The sequence below is a fragment of the Lepisma saccharinum genome, chromosome 2 (assembly GCF_977018435.1).
Source record: "Lepisma saccharinum chromosome 2, izLepSacc3.1, whole genome shotgun sequence".
NCBI lineage: Eukaryota > Metazoa > Arthropoda > Insecta > Zygentoma > Lepismatidae > Lepisma > Lepisma saccharinum.
This window is the reverse complement of record NC_139230.1, coordinates 185,508,354-185,520,826: the sequence shown is the minus strand read 5'-3', so window position 1 is coordinate 185,520,826 and position 12,473 is coordinate 185,508,354. Positions and strand designations below refer to the sequence as shown.

General features: G+C 37.6%; 1 protein-coding gene across 4 annotated transcripts in view; it reads right to left on the bottom strand.

Annotated features, from left to right (window-relative positions):
- Positions 1-12,473, bottom strand: part of Raf (serine/threonine kinase raf oncogene) — a 70,332-nt gene that overhangs the window by 34,056 nt on the left and 23,803 nt on the right. For 2 of the 4 annotated variants that reach the window (XM_083117792.1, XM_083117794.1), the window contains 6 exons: positions 11,252-11,396; positions 9,123-9,316; positions 8,640-8,747; positions 6,618-6,781; positions 4,846-5,117; positions 141-320 (listed from right to left, as the gene is read on the bottom strand). In XM_083117792.1, the coding sequence (XP_082973918.1) occupies positions 141-320; positions 4,846-5,117; positions 6,618-6,781; positions 8,640-8,747; positions 9,123-9,316; positions 11,252-11,396 (1,063 nt within the window). The remainder of the gene's footprint in view (positions 1-140; positions 321-4,845; positions 5,118-6,617; positions 6,782-8,639; positions 8,748-9,122; positions 9,317-11,251; positions 11,397-12,473) is intronic. The other 2 variants (XM_083117793.1, XM_083117795.1) reach the window with 2 other exon arrangements.

Below are 12,473 nucleotides of genomic sequence, written 5' to 3'. Positions count from 1 at the left end.
ATAAATGTAATGATTGTTACATGTTCCCTCATAATTTACTAATTTTATAATTCTTTCTAATGAAGTAAAGGTAAATTTAACTTTATAATCTTATTTAGAAATACAAGCAATATATATAAAATTACAATCCATGTACCCACACTGAGGTAATGCTACTCCGCATGCAACATTTGTTAGAGGGAAGGCCCACACACCTCGATGAAATGTGGCATATGGAAAGGCTTGGCGGCGTACAGAAGGAGAATAAAAGATGGAGCCACTTCCAGTGGGCATTTTTCCATTCTCAATCAACCACGGAGGGGAACCATGCAGAGTACTATCTGGCAAAGAAAATCAAAACTAGAACTACAACAGGCAAACATGCACAACACTACATGCTTACAGTATGGCATCTCACTATTTAAAATATGGTACGAAGTATGCAGCCAGAGTACTTCAAAATTCTTCACTGTATTTTGTAAATAGTTTTGCATATTATGGTTTAGTTTTAAGTTTTTAACTTGCTATAAAAAAAAGGGCCATGACAGGAATTTCGATCATAATAGTGGAAAAAAGAAATACATGCAAAATTGGATTATATCATGCACCATAAAATGTTTCATAGATGCAAACAACTAATTTTAGTTTCCAGTTATGAAATGGGTTCAAGTTTGAAAGGCATTCAGATTTATTCTCCGAAAAGTGCAACAAGTTATGTAGAATCCCAACCACTCTCTCCATTAAGCAGCCATATTCAACAGAAATAGCTTTGCAAAACATGACTGGTGAGACATAAAAGCTATACTTTACAGATCTGCCTCTGTAAAATTATAAGTAAAATAACCCTTTTAATCATTTTCCCCGAACAATATTCCATCATTCTCAGTGACAACATAGCATGGCCGTGATGACATATGCTGTGACATCTTACAACTTGATCAAACTCATATATCAGTCCACATGAAGTAAATAAAATACTTCATCGCATTTGTCTTTATGCTCACATATGCTAATCAGAACTGGATTTAATGGTTTAAAGTGGAATCTGAACCAATATGTGCAACCTGGGACTTGTTCGAGTTCATAGAGAAAGCACACTGGAACATTGTGACAGCTGATTTGTGTGAAGAATATCAATGGTCTGTCATGAACAGGAAGACATTAATTGAAAATACTAAATTTATGAACTCAGAAACTACAAATCTAAGCGTTTTGAGATACAGAAAACAATTGTAAGATTTATCTGCATGAAATGTTCAATCAAAGAACGTACACTTTTTTGGATAATAAAAGTATTCTTACCTTTACAAGCACTGTTAATTCCTTAACTCCACTCAGAACTCCATTTTTCGAAGTAACATTGTATGATTCAGTGCCAGATCAAATGTAACTGAGTGGATTCACAGACACATCCATTAGTTTGTTCAGCTTCCAAAATATATTCTTTCACTTGTATGGTTAGTGTTAAGTCCTCCATTTTTCAGCATTACTTTACACATGAAAAACCCTGATTTAAAGTTCCCAGATTTTATATTTTCCTGCTATATACAGGGTGTTGCAAAATACCTGTTACAACGCTTGGGAGGTGATTCGACAAGTAAAAACAAGGAAAAAATGCCATGTGAAAAAATGTCGAAATCGGCACCGTTTTCGAGTGATAGGCGTGCGAAAATCGCCTCACACCATGTTTATGGCACAATAACTCAAGAAGGAAGAAAGATATCAATGTCGGATTAGAAACATACAAAGAAAGTCGTGCCTGAGGAATACAATGGTGCATCAATTGAGGCCCAGTGTAAATTGCGCAAGGGGACTCTCAAAGAAAGTGGGGAATCCCTTGATGGAAAATATAGGAAATTTACTACTATTTTCTACATTATGTTGAGATCGGAATGTAGCCAGTAAAAAATGACGACGTATGTCCACATGTCCCACTACTGCTGGGACACCGTCCCACACTCGGGAAATAGGAAATTCACTCGAAAATGACGCTATGCCGTCAAATTACGCTCAGATTGATTTCAGCTAATTGATACAGAAAGCCCCACTAGAGGCGCTGTGAGTGTAGGTCACCTGTTACGTATTAGTGTTGGTGGATACTACGTAGAGAGTGTAGTCGGCCGTTGTTTTTCCTGTCTTGTTCTGCGTCTCGCAGCGTGGAGTTTAGTCTGGCGTGTGTGTATGGATGAATTGCGCCAAGGAATATTGTACGTAGAGTACGTATTCCCGTGTTCTTTCTCGGTTTGCAACAACTGCGTGGACACCTGTGTGACATTACGTGGGTGCTAATCACGTAGTTGTGATCCGTCACTCGGAGGGAAAGTGCCCCTGTTGCTGGGCAGTTCTCGAACAGGACAATGGTGGAGTACTCTACCCACGAGCTTGCTGATATGCATCTCGTTTATGGAGAGGCAAACCGAAACAGCCGTGAAGCACGGCGTTCGTATCACGAACGATTTCCCAATAGGCGGTTACCAGCACATGCACTCTTTCAAAGACTTGATGCTCGACTGCGTGAAACTGGATCTCTACTACCCCGTAGGTGGGATTGTGGAAGACCCTGCACTGTGCGCACTGTGCAATTTGAAGAGGACGTGTTGGACGCGATACGAGACCGTCCTGACACCAGCACACGTGTCATTGCTCGTACTCAACAAAATTACCATAGCAATGTATTCCGCGTTCTTCAGGAGGAGGGATTGCACCCATACAAATTTTTGTGTGGTACTTTGTGTGGTGGGAATTATCGGGTGTTTCTACATGACGTGTTAGCTGAACTTTTGGAAAACGTGCCACTGGCAGGTAGACAACGTATCTGGTTTCAACACGACGGCGCCCCCGCACATTTCGACCGGGGAGTCAGAGCCTTACTCAACGATATTTTCGGCGATCGTTGGCTTGGCAGGGATGGACCTTTACCGTGGCCACCTCGTTCCCCCGATCTCACACCACTGGATTTCTTTGTGTGGGGAGAAATGTAAAGGCTCGTGTATGAAACCCATGTGGAAAGTGCTGAGGACCTCGTTGCTCGTGTTAGTGCCGCTGCTGGGACAATTGGTGACATGCCAGACAAGTCCAGTGCGTACCAGACAATCAGTGCTTCGCCGATGCCATCTTTGTCTTGAAGTCAATGGCGGACATTTTCAACAACCTCTCTGAGTATACCGGTGTTTGTGAGCCCCTATCAGCACCGCATAGTGTCCTTTAGTGAAAGGTGCGAGTGAAGATGCTGGATATTGCTGTACTTCATACCGTCGATCTGCATGTGCGGAGGTTGTGCGCTTCTCAGTGGAATCCCTTCCAGATGTGCTGTGCCTGGAAATGTTACATGCCATTGTGTGCATTTTCTCGCCATTCTCTGTCTTCATATCCTTCGAGGATTACCCACTTTCTTTGGGGAGCTCTCTTGTAGTATGTACAGACTGACGACATGTGGCCATTGTTTAACTTTTGTTTTTCATACTGCAAAGTAGTGTGTCAACATTAAGGGATTGAAAACGTTTATTTATGATTTTCCCGTATTTTTTTTCCATTTGGGATGGTGTCCCAGCAGTAGTGAGACATGCAACAAATTGGTTTCTTTTCTTCTTCGTACCTCAATGTGAACCGTGTACAACAGGAGATTTGCAGTTATTTTCCTATTTCCCGAGTGTGGGACGGTGTCCCAGCAGTAGTTGGATATGTGGACATACGTCGCAATTTTTTTACTGGCTACATTCCGATCTCAACATTATGTAGAAGATAGTAGTAAATTTCTTGTATTTTCCATCAGAGGATTCCCCACTTTCTTTGAGAGTCCCCTTGCGCAATTTACACTGGGCCTCAATTGATGCACCATTGTATTCGCCAGGTACGATTTTGTTTGTATTATTTTATTCCGACATTGATATCTTTCTTCCTTCTTGAGTTATTGTGCCATAAACATGGTGTGAGGCGATTTTCGCATGCCTGTCACTCGAAAACGGTGCCGATTTCGACATTTTTTCACATGGCATTTTTTCCTTGTTTTTACTTGTCGAATCACCTCCCAAGCGTTGTAACAGGTATTTTGCAACACCCTGTATATTTCACCTGTTAAGTCCAAATGTAGCTTTCATACAATTTCCCAGATTCTATATTTCCCTGCATTATAAGATGCAGTCCACTGGAAAAAAAAATCAAGGTTCCAGAGGTTCCAACATATACTCCTCGTTCCACCCTGTCTTAATTAGCAGGTTCTGAATTTATCCCATGCATTTTGTTATTTGCAAAGAATTTCTTTCTCTTGATTTTCCCCTAGGTGTGAAGAGTAAAAAATATGAAAGATGCAAGTTTGCAATGCTGTCACTCCATCTCTGTAAAGTTAGGTTGTCGAGAAGTGAAAACATGCTTTGGAAACATTTCTGCACTTAAATGCACCTAAAGGCAAGAGAATGCAAAACGGGAAAACAAATGCACCAAACACAACAGAGCAGTCACTATCATTTCCACCCATATGACAATAACACAGCAACAAAAACAAAGCAATATCTATCCACAAAAAGAAATGCCACACAGTGAAAATGGAGGAATGATGCATAAAAATGGCAACTACTTTAATGAACAATATCAACCTCTTCTATGTAACAAATTATTACTCTAATGGCAAAATAATGTCAATTTAACTTTCCTAGAACTTCTTGATGCAATGAAGGATTTTAGAGATACTCTTGACTTGTTTTTAAGATGGGACTGAAAGAGAAACAACACTTGAAGCCGATACAAATCACAAAAAAATAGTAACCTTCCTTAAACGGCAAATGTTACAAAATTCACAGCAAAAAATTATTCAGTCCTTGGCAACAATCACAATGACAGTTGACAGTTCCTATTTTGTGACATACTCACCTGGACTAGATGGGTTTTGTGACCTTGCAATGCGGCTTGCAAATTCTTCTAATGCAGCCACATCACTACCATGACTGACTAGGTTACAGCACACATTTGGAGCAGATGTAGACCTTTCTCGTTGCCCAAGAGGTGGAGGATGTCTTCGAGGCAATGACTGCGTTGGAGAAGAGTACATTTCCCCTTGAGGTGGTGATGTTGGCCTACTTGAACCAATACCATACGGTGTATGTAGAATGCCTGCTGCAGTATCGGAATTTTGTGCAAGTAATCTGAAACAAAAATTGAAAAAGAGCAACCGTGAATATAATTTAAGCATTCCACTATGTACCAGAGGGATTTGAGCATCACATTTCTGAGCTGCAAGTCTGAAAAAATGCATAGCAACATTTCATGGAGTGTAAATATACTAGAAATTATGTAAAATACAGTGTTCATTAATTTGGCAACAATATTGTGGGAACAATTGGATTTTGTGATCAAATAATTACATCATGTGATATTATAAATACTTAAAAGCAAAAAAATATCGTAAAGTGACTTTTCATGCATATTTGTGAAACTCAGTGAGCCTGAAGTAAAGAGCATCCATCCTTCTCATTACAATTTGAATGAGTGATGGGAACTTGAAACATGGAATTCAGTGATCAAGTACTTTTCTTTAAGAGCATCACAGCAAAAAGGAAATTTGTGATGAATTTGGTCAAAGTATGAACATTGCTATCATACAACACTATCAAGGAGTGTGTTGCAGATTATAAGAGAGGCAGAGCATCAAGTGAAGACAAGGCACATGTAGGATGGCACTCAACTGCTATAAGCACCAAGAATCTGGATGTTGTGATAGAGATGCAGGTAGATCAACAAATTAACAAGATGATAGTGGAGACCTCTTACACACCCTTGCTAAATGTGTCTATCATAATGTTCACCATGGACATTAGTCCCAACTTTCAATACGGTATCACGGAAACGGCAACTTTGATATTGCTCCAGTTCATAATCTCCAAGAGAACTCTAGTCCTGACTCAAGCCTTTCTTCACAAAAACACGAGATCGTAATACATTAACAACTACACAGTTCAAGACTTAGGCCTGAGAAGTGGGAAGAAAAAGCTGTCCGACACACAAGTGGGTCTCCAAACAGCTGAACACAGATGAAAATGAGTGTCTGCTTCAAAAGCAAGTTTGGCTCATTTCCAAATGGATTTTTCCAAGTGGGAGAGACAGGTGGGTGGGTGATGTAAGATCAGAATTTTTCTGACTATATCCCTGTATAAAATGGCTTTTAGGTATCTGGGGGGATGAAGAGGACCAAGCATGGTGCTGATCCATCACCTCCATAATATGGTCAGAGATTGTGCATGTGGGAAAACAGCCTCTTTGCAGGTATTCACACAACTACACATTACGAACAAGAGGCTCACAAAAAATAGGATCCATTTCTCAATGCACTAACATTTTATTTTTTGAATAACACAGTATTAGTAATAACTTCATCAAACGCCAACAAATATTGCCATTTTATATTAGACCGTACAGTATCAGTTACCAGTAAAAATGTCACATTGCATGTGTATATTAATTATGTTTGCTTCATGGTGACAAGATTAAAAACGTATGCCTTTGGAGCTATTTGTTCATTGCTCAAATGAGAATGAACCCAATGTATTTTTACTACATACACCTGGAATATACTTGTTCCACCATTATTATTATTATTATTATTATTATTAAAAGGTACAATACCAGTACTTTAATATTAAACTTACACTTGATAATATGTATTCTGCATTCGGACTTGCTGACATAAAGTAGGAACTCCTGCAGCACAGCGCTGATGGAAACGATATCCACATGTTCGACAGCAAAAGCCTTGGAACAGCAATCGCCTACAGCATTCACAGAATGCCAAAGAGAAAAATGTTTTGCGAACCTGAAATGCACACAAATGAAGCATCATGAACCACACACACACACACACAAAATATATACAGATTTAATAATAGGTACAATTGCAATTCAATCTCATACTGCTCTCTCATCTGCTCATTACTGCCCTTACAACAAAAAGGTCTAGTACCCATAAAGCATAATAAATGAGTAACAAGATCTAAGGGCAGCTGTACAATAACTTATACATATTATAAATATGTAAAATGCTATAAATGCATGACAGGTTATCACATATGAAGAAAAAGTCATTTAAGCCAATACCAATACCATTGGTATCTACATGAAAAAGTATTGGCTGGAATTTAATCACCAATACTGGCTAATAAAGTGTCTAATAAAATTTCATGAGACACTTTTGCAGAGTCTGAATGCATTGCAATCTTCATAATTTCTGCAACTACAATGTCAGGAAAAATGGGTTTTGTGTTTAAATGATTACATCATGTGAGAGTATTAATATTTAAGCAAAACTTGGGTAGGCTGCTACAATAATGTTCCAATGGAAAAAAAGTAAACGGTAAAGTGCTCCCCTGTGCTTTGCACCATACCATGAAGGCGTATAGGGAGTGTGGAGTAAGGGCACCACACTTTCTTGATCACGGCCAGGGGTAAGGGTGATGTGATCAGCACCATGCTCCTGGCCACCTTTACCCCCGTTTCCTCCAGGTACTCACTTTATACAATGCTGGGTGGGTGCCGGAGCTGCTTGAAAAACTGGAAAAAATCCCGGTCCTCCCCGGTTGGGAATCAAACCTGGGACTTTCACATAGTAGTCAGATGCCCTAATGACTGAGCTACTGGAGCATATATTGTTCCAATGGAAAAAAAAAATTCTCAACTACTTTCAATAGTTACAATTTTCACGTTATCAGTATTAGTGAAAATTATGAAGATTATCAGCAGTGGTATCTGATCAGCCCTGGTCATTTATTCATATTTTATAACCTTAATCAAAAAAATTAATGAAAATAGTTCAGAAAAATTGTAGTGAAACATTTTTTAAACAAAATTGGATTGACCAAAGTTACACAGTAGTCTAAAATCAATTCAAAATTACTTCCCTATTGGTCACATGGTAGAAGTAAAACTACAAGGCTACGTAGTTTTGTCTGAACTACATATTTTGTCTACACTAATCTTTGGATCAAGGCTAGCAATATTTCTTAGAAAATACACCAGCATTAGATGTGTGCCAATGGAAGTTCTCATTTTCTACTATAGGCTACCAGCACTCTGAAACATGGGTTATACAAGATTTTAGGGATGGGACAGATTAATCGGTACTCTATCAGTATCGGACGATATAGGCATATCAGTGTAGAAGTTTATCGATAACATTACTGGTTATTTTACCAATCTAATATATCTATAATTATCTTATAACTTAGTGCTAAATTCTGACATTTTGTTATAATTTTCCCTGTCCTACTTTTTCAAAAAGTAATTGTCTAAATCTGTAACTTCTTTTGCACTATGATGCCAGGGGTTCCAGGTTTGAATCCCAGCCTGGGCATGGATGGGTGTTCTCCCTTCATCAATTTCATCATATCTTTCATCATCATTGCAATGAGCCAAAGTGGCAAAGAAATCAACACTAACTGAAAAAACAACAAAATATTTCTTAAACGTATTTACAAAATTCCCTGACATTTACATTTTTGTATAATTTCCCTGGCTTTTCTAATTTTCCACGATTTCCAGACAACTCTTGTGTCTAAGTGCTATATGAACATAAGAAAAGCCCCCAATTATAGCTACACTGAAAATATTCACAATGTCAATTTCCTCCTCCCCCCTTAAAAAATAGCAGAATAGAAACAACTCTAGGGCATACTTACAAAATTATGAGAAATACTTGTAGTTATTGGAAATTTATCTAACATTTCTACTCTGATTTCTTCTTCACCTTCTAAAGTAGCGATATCTGCATCCCACGGTATTGATTCCTTGAAAGAAAGAAAGTGTACATGTAAACACTGGGTTTATTTTTCACCAGGTGCTGATTTCAAAGCTACTGCATCAATAACTGACTGGCAACACTGCTTGAGAGAGTTATAGATTCAATTCAATCAAAGTAACAAACTAATCAATGGCTAATATCATCAAAAACAAGAAAATCTGGATAAAAGTATTATCACAGAAAAGCATTGGCAAGATCTTTTACAATTTTCTAAAATAAGTTGCCTATCTTCTAGGGAAAAAATGATGCTGAAGTTCATTTAAAGGTAAATATTGATTTTTTTTACACAGAGACATATGAAAGTATTGTTTTGGTGAAAAACAGCATTCAATGATCTAACCAGATTATTCCGGTAACCTACCTTACTATTGCCCTTGCAAACTATACATGTTTCAGGGAGAAGTTTTCGAAGCTTTAAAGCTTTCGCAAGTGCATCCAGAAGGCTGATACCCGGCCGAACCTGCACTGATGTTCTTTGCTGGTTAGGAAGATGAACCCTTAGTACAGATTTTAATGGAGACCGAGGAACTAGTCGTGGTGAACCATCATCACCATCTGAAAATAAATAAACAACTAGATAATTATTCTTAAAGTGACTCTTGTAGAAACTATTACACTTTGTGAAATTTACCAATGAATATATACCAGGTGCTTCATAAATAATTGAGGGGTTACAAAAATTTATTGCAATTAAACTATTGAACTCTCGTTAATGAAAACAGTCCAGAACAAACGAGGAACTCAAACCCTGTTTTTTAACTCCTAAAAATGTTCCATATATGCACCATGGGTGACACAGCACGCATCAACATGATAGAAACACAAAGATTTTGTGCGTGTATGTTTCGTTAAGCTGAGAGTTCATATCCCTGCTGCTAGGTGACACTCAAGTCACCCATACCACTCAGTGCTTTGTGCAATGTTTTGGTGACCAAGATCATGGAACCTTACACTGTGTGACTTCTTTTTGTGGGGTTTCATCAAAGACAACCCTAAGGGAGCATATCATTGCAGCAATAGACACTATCAACAAGCCCATGTTGATGCAAATGTTGCAAGAAGTAGACTATCATGTTGATGTGTGCCGTGTCACTCGTGGTGCACACATTGAACATTTTTAGGTGTTAAAAAAAACTGTTTGAGTTCCTCGTTCGTTCTGGACTGGTTTCATTAAAGTTAGTTTGCAATAAATACTTGTAACTCCCTCAAGTATTTATGAAACACCCAGTACAATTGTGCCTACACAATTGAGTATGTTCTTTGTTGTGATTATCCATTGTGATGTATCTTAGTCAGTTTTAGACCAAAGCAACAACTCACATGTCACTTTGAAACCAACATTCAGAAATAAATGCAACCTTTTGTAACAAAGTGACACGACAAGCTGCATGTTTCTTCAGACTGATTGATTGGTTTTGTTTATTTTACTTCGAGTTTTGTGCCTCTTGGCTAATTTGCAAAGATGGGAATGAGTGATGAAATTGATGAATCGACATTCACAAACAACCAAGCCCGAGCGGGATTCAAACCCGAGACCCTTGGCATCGCAGCGCGATGTGCTAACCACTCGGCCACAGCGTCCGGCGTTTCTTCAGTCTGAAAGATGCCTTAGTTTACCAATGAGGAAATGTAATCACCCCCATCCCACCCACATAACCTATCTCTCATTAAAATTCCATAAGGAACTTCATTTCCATACTATCAAGTCAATGGCAAATGAATATGAATGTGTGTGTCTGTAAATTTACAAGTGAATGTTCTATTTTTTAAAATTCATTTAACACAGGTTACGTTACTTCACATTGCCAATTTCTAGTTCTAATTTTCTTTTATTTGCTCATGTCATTACTTTCATTTGTTGATTGTTAAAATTTTAATTGGAATTACGTTTTTTGATGGATCAATTTTTAAAATAAATTGTAAACATATTTAAGTACTCAATATCCAGATATTTTCAGAGTAAGGTAATTGTTATTTGATTCAGGCATGCAAAAGAATGCTATCCAAAGTTTATGTTCATGGGCTGTCCAGGAACAGGATATCTTAAGAGGAAGCAAAAATCCTGAAATATAATTTCATTTCATGGCAAAAATATACTCTGCAGAAACAAATACATTAATATTGTTATGAAGCAAATCAATGCAGTGATATTTCTGTGTAAAACTCTTGACATAAAATGCCTCCTCACCCTTGCAACAACACATATTTAAGATGATGCTTGCAAAGTCTTACCCCTCTTCTCAAATTACATGAGTGCTTGCAAAGTCTTACACCTCTTCTCAAATTACATGAGTGCAAGACATACTTCACCCATACTCTGTCAGCCATTTCTGCACTACAAAATTTACAATGAAGTTTGCACTGTAGTAGCAATTAGGTACCATAAAATAATTATACTGTGGTTAGGTAAACAAAATGTTGGCAATGGTTTCAGCAACAATCAAAGAGCATAAGTATCATAAAAAGATCTATCACATAAGCCACACTTACAATACAGATCATTCTGCCCAAAGGATTGTGTCTGACCCTCATCGCAACTATCTTGAGGGCTTTCTCTGCCTCCACTAATTTGCTCTATTAATTCCTGCTCCTTTGCTTTATATTCATGAAGTTTACTTGTAAGTTCCTGATATTCCTGAAACAAACAAACAAAAAAAAAATTATAGATACAGCATGGATTTTTATGTAATTACACATTTTACTCCAGCATATTTGGAAAAGTTACAGCATATTTAGTCACATAAAAACATTGAACGTAGACTAATTACACTAAAAGGATTCAAATTAACTCTTAATTTACATATTTTTCAGTGGCGAAGCATGAGCATTTCGGGTGGGAATGCCAAGTCCAGAGGAAGGCTACAACCTTTTTTGCCTAATAATTTACTTATGGGATTATTCAATATAAGGATTGTCTATTTGAAAGTACAATTTCATTGTGTTTTGTTACCTTTTTACAGTTCTTTTTAATTAGGTTGTTCAGCTGAGAACACGTTACGCCATTCGGAGTCTTTGCTCAAAACATGGTACATGTGTAGCAAAACCATATTTTGTTTCTCTCAGCACACCCAGCTAGCCAAGGAAACCTTTCAGCATGACGCAAGTCATTTAAAAATGTACCATAATCATAAGCACTTCTAGAACAATAGTAGATGCATTGTTATTGTGGATGATATAACTATTGATTGATTTTGTTTATTTTCTTTTCGCTTTTCTGCCACTTTTGTCTAATCGCGAAGATTAGTATGATGTGATGAAAAGTGATAATATTGATTAAGTTGAAGGAACACTCACAAAGAATACCTATACTAACCACTCCTCCACACTCTGCTGTCATAACAGTGCTGATAAGTAACTCAGACTACTGTCTGATATACATCACGTTGCGACATAAAATACCTGATAAATATTTTAAAATAATTCCGTCCAGAGATAATTCGATTTTAAGTGTCTTGTAACAAATGCCAAACATTTCCATTGACAAAATATAAAGGATTTAGATATTAACGAACAAATAAACTTTCTTAATGATACATTAGTTTTGTGGGTTAAGTGGTAGAGCAGCCACAGGCTGAACTTTGCCCAAGAATAAATCATCTCTGTTTCTACCTTTCATACCACGAGAACTGAAAACTCTGACAAAAACTGTGTTGTTTTCTTAGTTTTTAATGTACATTGATGTTTGTGTGATAAATTACACACACAGAAGTTA